The sequence below is a fragment of the Oncorhynchus clarkii genome, unplaced genomic scaffold, assembly GCF_045791955.1.
Source record: "Oncorhynchus clarkii lewisi isolate Uvic-CL-2024 unplaced genomic scaffold, UVic_Ocla_1.0 unplaced_contig_285_pilon_pilon, whole genome shotgun sequence".
Taxonomy (NCBI): domain Eukaryota; kingdom Metazoa; phylum Chordata; class Actinopteri; order Salmoniformes; family Salmonidae; genus Oncorhynchus; species Oncorhynchus clarkii.
The window spans coordinates 5,561-20,000 of NW_027258804.1; the positions used below are offsets into that span (position 1 = coordinate 5,561).

The 14,440-nt window shown below is 44.0% G+C and overlaps 1 protein-coding gene across 3 annotated transcripts in view; it reads left to right on the forward strand.

Moving 5' to 3' along the window:
• Positions 1-2,983: 2,983 nt before the first annotated feature.
• Positions 2,984-14,440, forward strand: part of LOC139398595 (beta-synuclein-like) — a 38,744-nt gene continuing 27,287 nt past the window's right edge. For 2 of the 3 annotated variants that reach the window (XM_071144522.1, XM_071144523.1), the window contains exons 1-2: positions 3,514-3,639; positions 4,796-4,937. In XM_071144522.1, the coding sequence (XP_071000623.1) occupies positions 3,622-3,639; positions 4,796-4,937 (160 nt within the window). In that variant the 5' untranslated portion in view covers positions 3,514-3,621. Of the gene's footprint in view, positions 3,328-3,513; positions 3,640-4,795; positions 4,938-14,440 lie in introns of those variants that run through there. The other variant, XM_071144524.1, reaches the window with a different exon arrangement.

A 14,440-nucleotide genomic window follows, 5' to 3' on the forward strand; every position in this document is an offset into this window, starting at 1 on the left:
TCCTTATACAGGTAACTGACTAAATAATGGAAACTTCTGTTACACACTGACTCCCATAGCAGCCACAGCAATCCTTATACAGGTAACTGACTAAATAATGGAAACTTCTGTTACACACTGACTCCCATAGCAGCCACAGCAATCCTTATACAGGTAACTGACTAAATAATGGAAACTTCTGTTACACACTGACTCCCATAGCAGCCACAGCAATCCTTATACAGGTAACCAACTAAATAATGGAAACTTCTGTTACACACTGACTCCCATAGCAGCCACAGCAATCCTTATACAGGTAACCGACTAAATAATGGAAACTTCTGTTACACACTGACTCCCATAGCAGCCACAGCAATCCTTATACAGGTAACCGACTAAATAATGGAAACTTCTGTTACACACTGACTCCCATAGCAGCCACAGCAATCCTTATACAGGTAACTGACTAAATAATGGAAACTTCTGTTACACACTGACTCCCATAGCAGCCACAGCAATCCTTATACAGGTAACTGACTAAATAATGGAAACTTCTGTTACACACTGACTCCCATAGCAGCCACAGCAATCCTTATACAGGTAACTGACTAAATAATGGAAACTTCTGTTACACACTGACTCCCATAGCAGCCACAGCAATCCTTATACAGGTAACCGACTAAATAATGGAAACTTCTGTTACACACTGACTCCCATAGCAGCCACAGCAATCCTTATACAGGTAACCGACTAAATAATGGAAACTTCTGTTACACACTGACTCCCATAGCAGCCACAGCAATCCTTATACAGGTAACCGACTAAATAATGGAAACTTCTGTTACACACTGACTCCCATAGCAGCCACAGCAATCCTTATACAGGTAACCGACTAAATAATGGAAACTTCTGTTACACACTGACTCCCATAGCAGCCACAGCAATCCTTATACAGGTAACCGACTAAATAATGGAAACTTCTGTTACACACTGACTCCCATAGCAGCCACAGCAATCCTTATACAGGTAACTGACTAAATAATGGAAACTTCTGTTACACACTGACTCCCATAGCACCCACAGCAATCCTTATACAGGTAACCGACTAAATAATGGAAACTTCTGTTACACACTGACTCCCATAGCAGCCACAGCAATCCTTATACAGGTAACCGACTAAATAATGGAAACTTCTGTTACACACTGACTCCCATAGCAGCCACAGCAATCCTTATACAGGTAACTGACTAAATAATGGAAACTTCTGTTACACACTGACTCCCATAGCAGCCACAGCAATCCTTATACAGGTAACCGACTAAATAATGGAAACTTCTGTTACACACTGACTCCCATAGCAGCCACAGCAATCCTTATACAGGTAACCGACTAAATAATGGAATCTTCTGTTACACACTGACTCCCATAGCAGCCACAGCAATCCTTATACAGGTAACCGACTAAATAATGGAAACTTCTGTTACACACTGACTCCCATAGCAGCCACAGCAATCCTTATACAGGTAACCGACTAAATAATGGAAACTTCTGTTACACACTGACTCCCATAGCAGCCACAGCAATCCTTATACAGGTAACCGACTAAATAATGGAAACTTCTGGAGGAAATGAGGAATACAAAAACAACAACAACAAAACAGGTGTTTCCACACAGTTCCTAATTAAGCAATTAACATCCCAATTAACACCCCAATTAACATCCTAATTAACATCCCAATTAACATCCCAATTAACATCCCAATTAACATCCCAATTAACATTTCAATTAACATCCCAAGTAACATCCCAATTAACATCCCAATTAACATCCCAATTAACATCCCGATTAGCATCCCAATTAACATCCCAATTAACATCCCAATTAACATCCCAATTAACATCCCAATTAACATCCCAGTTAACATCCCATCATACCAGACACTTGTAGAATCTATGCCGAGGTGCATTGAAGCTGTTCTGGCTCGTGGTGACGCTTTATTTTTGTTGTTCCTTTATTTGAGCAGTTACCTGTTTCTACGCTAACTATAAAAAATCAGCACCATGGACATCCCGTACTAACTTTCAGAAACATGGGCAGCGTGAAAAGAATAATCGGTTCTGCACCACCTACGAATCAATAATGCACATTTTAAGAACCAACCTGAGAGCCTAGAGTAAGTAGCATATATCGTGCGGAACCATGGACAGCGCAGTTCTGGCTGCGGTAGTTAAACTAGCAGGCAGAAACAGCTGATGGAAGGCCACATTACAGTATTCACTGGTCCAATAGTTTGAAAGTCACACCTGGGGAACTGCCTGAAAGCTTCTCTATGTCTCCTAATGTCACACTAATCAATAAGGCACTTCTGCTGGATGGCCTGATGTCATCACGTCACCGCTCTTCCAAGGGGGAATTGATGTGGGCAAAAGAGGGGGAGATTCCACTCTTTCTCACCCTCCTTCTCTCTTTCGGCTCTCTCCGTTTCACGTCGTCACAGAACATAATTGCCCATCTTCACTCCGTGCACGTGCAAAACAAATGGAACAAACGACATAACAGTATAATCTGTTAGTTACCCATTTTTCAGTTAGAGAACCATTTTCAGTTAGAGAACATTTTCAGTTAAGAGAACATTTTCAGTTAGAGAACATTTTCAGTTAAGAGAACATTTTCAGTTAGAGAACATTTTTCAGTTAGAGAACATTTTCAGTTAGAGAACATTTTCAGTTAGAGAACATTTTCAGTTAGAGAACATTTTCAGTTAGAGAACATTTTTCAGTTAGAGAACATTTTCAGTAAGAGAACATTTTCAGTTAGAGAACATTTTCAGTTAGAGAACATTTTCAGTTAGAGAACATTTTTCAGTTAAAAAACATTTTCAGTTAAGAGAACATTTTCAGTTAGAGAACATTTTCAGTTAGAGAACATTTTCAGGTAGAGAACATTTTTCAGTTAGAGAACATTTTCAGAACATTGATTACCATCGTATAATTGGCAGGCCTGCTGATACTACCACTGCTGTTGCTAATACTACTTTGACTAATTGTCTGTCAGACACATACTCATAATAACAAATGATGTTATGTGTTTTCTATTTTAAAGGGGTAAAGACTATATTGTTGATGGTCACGATGATGATGATAGTGATGTTGATGTCGTGCTGTTGGAATGATCAATGAAAAAAGGGGGCTACGTGATCAGTCGCTTCCTATTGGTCGACAGACAGACAATCCCGAGGAAGGCCCACCTACCTAGAGATCAGTTACTGACAGCAGCTCCCGTTCTAGGCGATATTTGAATCAGCTGGGTAATAGAACCTTGAGGAAACAAGTCATCTTAAAGAAAAGGTAAGAGGATTTCATGATGTTTTATTGTGATATTTGTGTTTGGCGTCGAGAGAAAGGAAAAACATTTAGGAGGTTGTAATGGAAATAATATCGACATTATAACGGTACGTTTTATAGGTGAGGGGGGGGGATCATTGAAGGCTACACATATTTGAGTTTATTATGTAACTGATCCGTGTCAATTATAGATAACCAACACGTTGAATTAAATCAGTGTCAAACGGAGACCTGATGAAAGGCCGAAAGAGCAATTGTTGCATTTGATGAGAAAATTGACGAGACATAATTTCCTGAATGGGCGTTCTCTATAAGGTACAGTAGCCTAATAATTATTATAATATTAACACATCGAAATGATTGATTAAATCGTGTATTTGATTTAAAAAAATGAATAGAAATATTTGTTTTATGTCATATTCTTCCCTGTAGATATATACGTATTTATTGACAAAATACATATTGTTCTTGGTGCCCGTGATGAGCATCACGTAGTTTTCTCCCTCCCCTTCCCCCACATAGAATAGTAGGGCTAGGCAATATCGTATGTAATGCGCTTGGTTAAATAGGTAGATCACATAGGCGCTATTTCAAATTCAACTTCCTGACTTGTCCTCGGCTCGCGCGGACATTAAGAGTAATATTACAAGTAATAATTAATGACCGTGAGCACATTTAACAATTTCATATAAACCTTTTTTTCCCCTTCTCTCGCTCTCTCTGGATATTTCATGACATTTGGAGAAAGAGAAGGGAGGAGGTGCTAGAAAAAAATAAAAAACGGCCTTTACTATTAATGACTGGTCTGTGGCAGAGAGGTTCGGCTATCGAGGCCAACTGTGAACGGAGACCGGAGGATTCCTCCAATCCCCATTCTTCCGTCATCGCAACCAATGAAAACCTAGACACAAAGTGACATCTATGGTATTAGAAGAAAACACGAAAGAGAAAAGGGGAAACAGTGAAAGCTAGTTACATGCGTTAAGCTATTAACATCCTCCTCATCTGCCAATAAATCAACTACAGTCCATAACCGAGAAATACCGAATAAAACTAATTCAGAATACGTCATTAAAAAGCGCTCTTTCAGCACCATGGACAGTTATCATTTTATTGGGTATGGCTATCCATCTCTCTCCAGCGCAATCAATCCGTCAAAAACAGTCATTCATTACCGTGTAACTAGTGCCATATAACTGTATATAATAACGCATGGTAAACTACTGACAATCAGTGTTGTAACGGGATCCCATTCCATCCTCTCCAGATCTCCAGGACCCTACCGAATACAAAATAATTCATCATACATAATTACAACGCTCTGCTTCAGGACTTTTGTTTCTTCTTTAGATGTAGCTTTCTGTTAGCATGTAACTAGTACTCGGCCTACCACAATACTACGGTATAGGACTATAGGCCGATACAATAGACTACATGGGACGTGATTCATGGTTCTTTTGCATCTCTCCAGAGCTCCAGGACCAGGGTCGAGATGGATGTGTTCATGAAAGGGTTGTCCAAAGCTAAAGACGGCATGGCTATGGCCGCGGAGAAGACTAAAGAGGGAGCTGCGCTGGCGGCGGAAAAGACCAAGGAAGGCGCCATGTTTATCGGTAAGACCCGAGCTTTAGAACGTTAGACCGAAATCACTCTGTTGGATAATCCGGTATCTGTGACGTCCACGGCTTCAATTTAATGCATGCACATCACGAGCGCCTGCCGAGCGAGCAAGTTATTATGTACAGCAGAAATCGACCAATAAGAGTTGAGAGCGCTGACATTTAGAACGCTTCGTAAAGCGACGCTATAGGTCCAGAGACAATGTACTTTTCCTTGATTGGTTGGAATAGGGGTGGGTCTTTTTGTCATCCTTTTTAATAGGATGTTATGGCTTCTCTTTGAAGCGTGTAGTAGTGAAAGCATAATTGATCCCTCACTGCCTACATTGCATTTTGCCTGTGCTATGGATTCATTCTATAGGTTACTATGGGTTCATTCTGTAGGTCACTATGGGTTTATTATGTAGGTTACTATGGGTTCATTCTATAGGTTACTATGGGTTCATTCTATAGGTCACTATGGGTTCATTATGTAGGTTACTATGGATTCATTCTATAGGTTACTATGGGTTCATTCTATAGGTTACTATGGGTTTATTATGTAGGTTACTATGGATTCATTCTATAGGTTACTATGGGTTCATTCTATAGGTTACTATGGATTCATTCTATAGGTTACTATGGATTCATTATGTAGGTTACTATCGGTTCATTATGTAGGTTACTATGGGTTCATTCTATAGGTTACTATGGGTTCATTATCTAGGTTACTATGGGTTCATTCTATAGGTTACTATGGGTTCATTATGTAGGTTACTATGGGTTCATTATGTAGGTTACTATGGATTCATTCTATAGGTTACTATGGGTTCATTATGTAGGTTACTATGGGTTCATTATGTAGGTTACTATGGATTCATTCTATAGGTTACTATGGATTCATTATGTAGGTTACTATGGGTTCATTATGTAGGTTACTGTGGATTGTGCACTACAAATGTATGGAAGGAGGATGTTGGCTGTGGCTGTCTACGTTACATCCAGGGCATTATGATATTAACATACTGTACAGGGAAAAGATACACATTGACCAATGAACAAGGTGTGCTCACTGGTATATATTCAATAATGAAGGCAGTGACATTATATTTCACCAGGGGATTCAGATGTTGTAAATGACAAGGTTTCCTGAGGTGTGCGTCTGACTGAACATGAATAATATTGTCCCAGCTGAGGAAGTCAATTGTGACTGTGGCCAATATACACTCTTAGAATAAAAGGTGCTAAGTAGAACCATACAGGGTTCTTCGGGTTTGTCCCCATAGGCCAACCCTTTTTGGTGCTGGGTAGAACACTTTGCACAGGGTTCTATCTAAAACCCTCTTTGTAGGGTTCTTCAAAGAACCCCCCTGTTTATATGGTTCTGCCTAGGTCCCACTATGAAGGGTTCTATCAAGAACCATTTTATATTTGGAGGGTTCTTCCTAGAACCATTTTATCTTTGGAGGGTTCTTCCTAGAACCATTTTATCTTTGGAGGGTTCTTCCTAGAACGTTCTATGAACAGTTCCACCAGGCTTATTAGCATTGAACATTTAATTATTTATGACAATACATTACATATATCATCAGGCCTTTCTTTGAGGGACTAGTTATACACTAGCACGGTGGTGTTAGGAAACTCCTGGTTTACAGGCCACATCAGACCTGCAAGTCACATTATGATTTTGGGCTCCCGAGTGGCGCAGCAGTTTAAGGCACTGCATCTCAGTGCTAGAGACTACACTACAGACACCCTGGTTTGATTCCAGGCTGTATCATAACCGGCCGTGATTAGGAGTCCCGTAAGGCGGCTCACAATTGGCTCAGCGTCATCCGGGTTTGGTCGGGGTGTAGGTCGTCATTGTAAATAACTGACTTGTCTAGTTAAATAAAGGTTACATTTTTTATTTTATTTGAACTATGCTGGATTGCAAAGTGATGTGTTATACCAATTGGAATCCAGCCAGAGTTAGGATATCCAATAAGTGGAATTGTTAATCACCTGTAACCTGCATTCAGAATGACTGCCAGGGTAGGGAAGATCGAATACTGAGACTATCTCAATTATCTTTTAACTGAAACAGTAACGTTTGCAATAAATCCAATTACTATCAGATTCATTTTGAAAACGGTATGTTATCTGTCTATGTGTAGCGTTACATTAATTAAACAATCAATGTACATGCAAAATCACACATATTACAGTAAAACAAACCATTCTGAACATATCGCTGCAATAGAGCATGCTGGGAAATATTATAGATGGCTCTCTGGTAGAACCCTTCTAGGCTTCCAAATAATCCTTCCTGCCTTCCAAAGAACCGTCAAAGAACCCTTTCTTCCAAAAACGGTTCTTGTGACGTTAAAGGTTCTAGGTGGAACCCTTTGCCTTACAAAGAACCCTTGTCTTCCAAAAGGGTTCTTCTGATCAAAACGGTTCTTGGTAGAACCTTCTGCAAAGAACCCCTTTGGAACTCTCTTTTCTGAGTGTAGAAAATCTACACCTCCATTGGGTTTCTTCACATGTTATTGTGTTACAAAGTGGGATCAAAATGGTTTTATTTGTGTTTTTTTTGTTGTTGTCAACAATCTACACACAATACTGTGTCATGTCAAAATGAAAGACAAAATGCTAATATTTTTTAAAATTAAACACTAATAAATATATCTTCATTAGATACGTTCTCAGCTCCCTGAGTCAATACATGGTAGAAACAACTTTGGCAATGATTACAGCTGTGAGTATTTCTGGGTAAGTCTCATAAGAGCTTTTACACACCTGTATTGTGCGATATTTGCCCACTATTCTTTAAGAAATTCTTCAAACTCTTTCAAGGTGTTGGGGATCATGACTAGACATCAATGTTCAAGTCTTGTCATAGATTTTCAATCAGATTTAAGTCAAAACTGTAATTTGGCCACTAAGGCGTATTCACTGTCTTCTTGGTAAGCAACTCCAGTGTAGATATGGCTTTGTTTTGTAGGTTATTGTTCTGACGAAATGTGAATTCCTCTCCCAGTGTCTGGTGTAAAGCAGATTTTCTTCTAGGATTTTGCCTGTGCTTAGCGCCATCCTGTTTCTTTTCATCCTGAAAAACTCCCCAGTCTTTGCCAATGTCAAGCATACCCATACCAGGATGCAGCCACCACCATGCTTGAAAATGAGGAGACAGTTACGTGTTGTGTTGGATTTGGCCCAAACATAAGGCTTTACATTTAGCCCAAAAAGTATATATGTTTGCCGTGTTTTTTTTGCAGAATTACTTTAGTGCCTTGTTGCATACTTTCATTATCATTTTCACTCTGTCATTTAGGTCGTTGTTGACCTCATCAATCTACACACAATACCCGTGGAGTTGTGGAGTCACTAAAACACTGCTAATCCATCCTCAGTTTAAAATCACCGATGGCCTCATGATGACATCTCTAAGCCGTTTCCGCCCTGTCACAGTTCAGTTCAGAAGGACAACTGCATCTTTGATGTGCCTGGGTGATTTACAGTGCATTCGGAAAGTATTCAGACCCCTTGACTGTTAAAATGCAGCCTTATTCTAAAATAGAGTTTAAAAACTCATCAATCGACACACAATACCCGATAATGACAAAGCAAAAACAGGTTTTTCAAAATGTTTGCAAATGTAAAAAAATATATTTTTTTTTACTGAAATATTACATTTACATAAGTATTCATACCCTATACTCAGTAATTTGTTGAAACACCTTTGGAAGTGATTACAGCCTAGAGTTGAGCCTTGAGTCTTCTTGGGTTTGACGCTACAAGCTTGGCACACCTGTATTTGGGGAGTTTCTCCCATTATTCTCTGCACATCCTCTCAAGCTCTGCTAGGATGGATGGGGAGCGTCGCTGCACAGCTATTTTCAGATAGATTGGGTTCAAGTCCGGGCTCTGGCTGGGCCACTCAAGAACATTCAGAGACTTGTTCCTGAGCCCCTCCTGCATTGTCTTGGCTGTGTGTGTAACGGTTTTCATATGGTGAAGGAGAGTCGGACCAAACTGCAGCGTGTCGATTGCGATCCATGTTTATTTAAACAAACGTAAACACGACTAAACACGAACACTACTAAACAATAAACGAAACGAAAACCGAAAACAGCCTATACTTGTGTCAACTAACATCAAACAAGGACATCAAGACACTCAGGACAATCACCCACGACAAACTCAAAGAATATGACTGCCTAAATATGGTTCCCAATCAGAGACAACGATAAACACCTGCCTCTGATTGAGAACCACTCCAGACAGCCATAGACTTTGCTAGATAACCCCACTAGCTACAACCCCAATACATACACACCAAAACCCCAAGACAAAACACACCACAATACAAAAACCCCATGCCACACCCTGGCCTGACCCAATACATGAAGAAAAACACAAAATACTTAGACCAGGGCGTGACAGAACCCCCCCCCCCCCCCCCCCCCCCTAAGGTGCGGACTCCCGAACGCACCTCAAAACAATAGGGAGGGTCCGGGTGGGCGTCTGTCCATGGTGGCGGCTCCGGCGCGGGACCCACTCAGTCAATGTCTTAGTCCCCTCTCCTCGCGTCCCTGGATAGTCCACCCTCGCCACCAAACATGGCCTAGTAGTCCTCACCCAGAAACCCACTGGACTGAGGAGCAGATCGGGACTGAAGGGAAGCTCGGGAGTGAGAGAAAGCTCGGGAGTGAGAGAAAGCTCGGGAGTGAGAGAAAGCTCGGGAGTGAGAGAAAGCTCGGGAGTGAGAGAAAGCTCGGGAGTGAGAGAAAGCTCGGGAGTGAGGGGAAGCTCGGGAGTGAGAGAAAGCTCGGGAGTGAGAGAAAGCTCAGGAGTGAGGGAAAGCTCGGGAGTGAGAGAAAGCTCGGGAGTGAGAGAAAGCTCGGGAGTGAGAGAAAGCTCGGGAGTGAGAGAAAGCTCGGGAGTGAGAGAAAGCTCGGGAGTGAGGGGAAGCTCGGGAGTGAGAGAAAGCTCGGGAGTGAGAGAAAGCTCAGGAGTGAGGGAAAGCTCGGGAGTGAGAGAAAGCTCAGGAGTGAGGGAAAGCTCAGGAGTGAGGGAAAGCTCAGGAGTGAGGGAAAGCTCAGGAGTGAGAGAAAGCTCAGGCAGGTAGGTAGATCTACCAGATCCTGGCTGGCTGGTGGTTTTAGCAGATCCTGGCTGACTGGCAGATCCTGGCTGACTGGCAGATCCTGGCTGACTGGCAGATCTGGCGGATCCTGGCCGACTGGCGGATCCTGGCCGACTGGCGGATCCTGGCCGACTGGCAGATCCTGGCCGACTGGCAGATCCTGGCCGACTGGCGGATCTGGAAGAGTCTGGTTGACTGGCAGATCTGGAAGAGTCTGATTGACTGGCAGATCTGGAAGAGTCTGATTGACTGGCAGATCTGGAAGAGTCTGGTTGACTGGCAGATCTGGAAGAGTCTGGTTGACTGGCAGATCTGGAAGAGTCTGGCTGACTGGCAGATCTGGAAGAGTCTGGCTGACTGGCAGATCTGGAAGAGTCTGGTTGACTGGCAGATCTGGAAGAGTCTGGCTGACTGGCGGATCTGGAAGAGTCTGGCTGACTGGCGGATCTGGAAGAGTCTGGCTGACTGGCGGATCTGGAAGAGTCTGGCTGACTGGCAGATCTGGAAGAGTCTGGCTGACTGGCAGATCTGGAAGAGTCTGGCTGACTGGCGGATCCTGGCAGACTGAAAGATCTGGCTGCTCCATACTGTCTGGCGGCTCTGGTTGCTCCATGCTGACTGGCGGCTCTGGCTGCTCCATGTAGGCTGACAGCTCTGGCGGCTTCTTACAGACTGGCAGCTCTGGCGGCTCCGTGCAGAATGGCAGCTCCTTGCAGACTGGCAGCTCCTTACAGACTGGCAGCTCCGTGCAGACTGGCAGCTCCGTGCAGACTGGCAGCTCCGTGCAGACTGGCAGCTCCGTGCAGACTGGCAGCTCCGTGCAGACTGGCAGCTCCGTGCAGACTGGCAGCTCCTTGCAGACTGGCAGCTCCTTGCAGACTGGCAGCTCTGGCTGCTTCATGCAGACTGACAGCTCTGGCTGCTCCATGCAGGCTGGCAGCTCTGGCTGCTCCATGCAGGCTGGCAGCTCTGGCTTCTCCATGCAGGCTGGCAGCTCTGGCTTCTCCATGCAGGCTGGCAGCTCTGGCTGCTCCATGCAGGCTGGCAGCTCTGGCTGCGCTGAACAGGCGGGAGACTCCGGCAGCGCAGGAGAGGAGAGAGGCTCTGGCTGCGCTAAACAGGCGGGAGACTCCGGCAGCGCAGGAGAGGAGAAAAGCTCTGGCTGCGCTAAACAGGCGGGAGGCTCCGGCAGCGCTGTAGAGGAGAAAGGCTCTGGCTGCGCTAAACAGGCGAGGCGCACTGAAGGCCTGGTGCGTGGTGCTGGAACTGGTGGTACTGGATCGAGGACACGCACAGGAAGCCTGGTGCGGGGAGCTGCTTCCGGAGGACTGGAGTGTGGAGGTGGCACAGGATGGGCTAGACCGTGAAGGCGTACTGGAGATCTTGAGAGCAGTGTTGGCACAGGACGTGCAAGGCTAGGGATGTGCACAGGAGGCCTGGTGCGTGAGGCTGGCACCGACTTCACCAGCCGACTAACACGCACCTCAGGACGAGTATGGAGCGCTAACCCAGGTGCCATCAAATCCCGACACGTTCCGTCGGGCGAATTCCATGCAAAAAGCACCAACACAGCAACTCCCTCATTTCTCTCTCCTCCAACTTCCCCATTAACTCCTTCACAGTCTCTGTTTCGCTCACCTCCAACACCGGCTCTGGTTCTGGTCTCCTCCTTGGCTCCTCACGATAAACAGGGAGAGTTGGCTCAGATTTGACTCCTGACTCTGCCACACTCTCCCTGAGCCCCCCCCCCAATACATTTTTGGGGCTGATTCTCAGGCTTCCATCCGCTACGCCGTGCTGCCTCCTCATATCTGCGCCTCTCAGCTTTCGCCGCCTCCAGTTCTTCCTTGGGGCGGCGATATTCTCCAGGCTGAGCCCAGGGTCCTTTACCGTCCAGTTCTTCCTCCCATGTCCATTTCTCCAGGTGGTGCAGCCTCTCCCACTGCAGCTGCTGCTTTTCCTGCTGCCTCTCCTGTGGCTCCTGCCTGTTAACACGCTGCTTGGTCCGTTGGTGGTGGGTGATTCTGTAACGGTTTTCATATAGTGAAGGAGAGTCAGACCAAACTGCAGCGTGTCGATTGCGATCCATGTTTATTTAAACAAACGTAAACACGACTAAACACGAACACTACAAAACAATAAACGAAACGAAAACCGAAAACAGCCTATACTTGTGTCAACTAACATCAAACAAGGACATCAAGACACTCAGGACAATCACCCACGACAAACTCAAAGAATATGGCTGCCTAAATATGGTTCCCAATCAGAGACAACGATAAACACCTGCCTCTGATTGAGAACCACTCCAGACAGCCATAGACTTTGCTAGATAACCCCACTAGCTACAATCCCAATACATACACACCAAAACCCCAAGACAAAACACACCACAATACAAAAACCCCATGCCACACCCTGGCCTGACCCAATACATGAAGAAAAACACAAAATACTTAGACCAGGGCGTGACAGTGTGCCTAGCAGGTTTTCATCAAGGATCTCTCTGTACTTTGCTCCGTTCATCTTTGCCTCGATCCTGACTAGTGTAAAAAAAAACATCCCCTCAGCATGATGCTGCCACCACCATGCTTCACCGTAGGGATGCTGCCACCACCATGCTTCACCGTAGGGATGCTGCCACCACCATGCTTCACCGTAGGGATGGTGCCAGGTTTCCTCCAGATGTGACGCTTGGCATTCAGGTCAAAGAGTTCAATCTTGATTTCATCAGACCAGAGAATCTTGTTTCTCATGGTCAGAGTCCTTTAGGTGCCTTTTGACAAACTCCAAGCGGGCTGTCATGTGCCTTTTAGTGAGGACTGGCTCCCGATTGGCCACTCTACCACAAAGTTCATATTGGTGGAGTTGCTGAGATGGTTGTCCTTCTGGAAGGTTCTCTCATCTCCACAGAGGAACTCTAAAACTCTGTCAGAGTGACCATAGGGTTCTTGGTCACCTCCTGACCAAGGCACTTCTCCCCCGATTGCTCAGTTTGACCAGGCGGTCAGCTCTAGGAAGAGTCTTGGTGGTTCCTAACTTCTTCCATTTAAGAATGATGGAGGCCACTGTGTTCTTGGGGACATTCAATGCTGCAGAAATGTTTTGGTACCCTTCCCCAGATCTGTGCCTCGACACAATCCTGTCTCGTAGCTCTACGGACAATTATTTCGACCTCATGGCTTGGTTTTTTCTCTGACATTCACTGTCAACTGTGGGACCTTATATAGACAGGTGTGTGCCTTTCCAAATGTCCAATCAATTGAATTTACCACAAGTGGACTCCAATGAAGTTGTAGAAACATCTCTGGGATGATCAATGGAAACAGGATACACCTGAGCTCAATTTCCTGTCTCATAGCAAAGGGCCTGAATACTTATTTAAATAAAGGTATTTCTGTTTTTTATTTGTAATACATTTGCAAAAAAATCTAAAAACCTGTTTTTGCTTTGTCATTATGTTGTAATGTGTGTAGGTAGATTGATTGAGATTTTTTATTTTTATTTAATCCATTTTAGAATAAGGTGGAGAAATAACAAAATGTGGAAAAAGTCAAGTGGTCTGAATACTGCTCTGTAATCCACAAGATAATCATTAACTTGAGCGTGCTTAAAGAGATATTCAATGTCTGATTTGCTACTGTTACCCATCTACCAATCACTGCCCTTCTTCTTTATGAGGCGTTTTGAAAATCTCCCTGGTCTTTGTTGTTGAATCTGTGGTTGAAATTCAATACATGTGTAGTAGACCTTACAGTGAAATGCTGAATACAACAGGTGTAGTAGACCTTACAGTGTAATGCTGAATACAACAGGTGTAGTAGACCTTACAGTGAAATGCTGAATACAACAGGTGTAGTAGACCTTACAGTGAAATGCTGAATACAACAGGTGTAGTAGACCTCACAGTGAAATGCTGAATACAACAGATGTAGTAGACCTCACAGTGAAATGCTGAATACAACAGGTGTAGTAGACCTCACAGTGAAATGCTGACTACAACAGGTGTAGTAGACCTTACAGTGAAATGCTGAATACAACAGGTGTAGGTGGACCTCACAGTGAAATGCTGAATACAACAGGTGTAGGTGGACCTCACAGTGAAATGCTGAATACAACAGGTGTAGGTGGACCTCACAGTGAAATGATGAATACAACAGGTGTAGTAGACCTTACAGTGAAATGCTGAATACAACAGGTGTAGTAGACCTCACAGTGAAATGATGAATACAACAGGTGTAGTAGACCTTACAGTGAAATGATGAATACAACAGGTGTAGGTGGACCTCACAGTGAAATGATGAATACAACAGGTGTAGTAGACCTCACAGTGAAATGATGAATACAACAGGTGTAGGTGGACCTCACAGTGAAATGATGAATACAA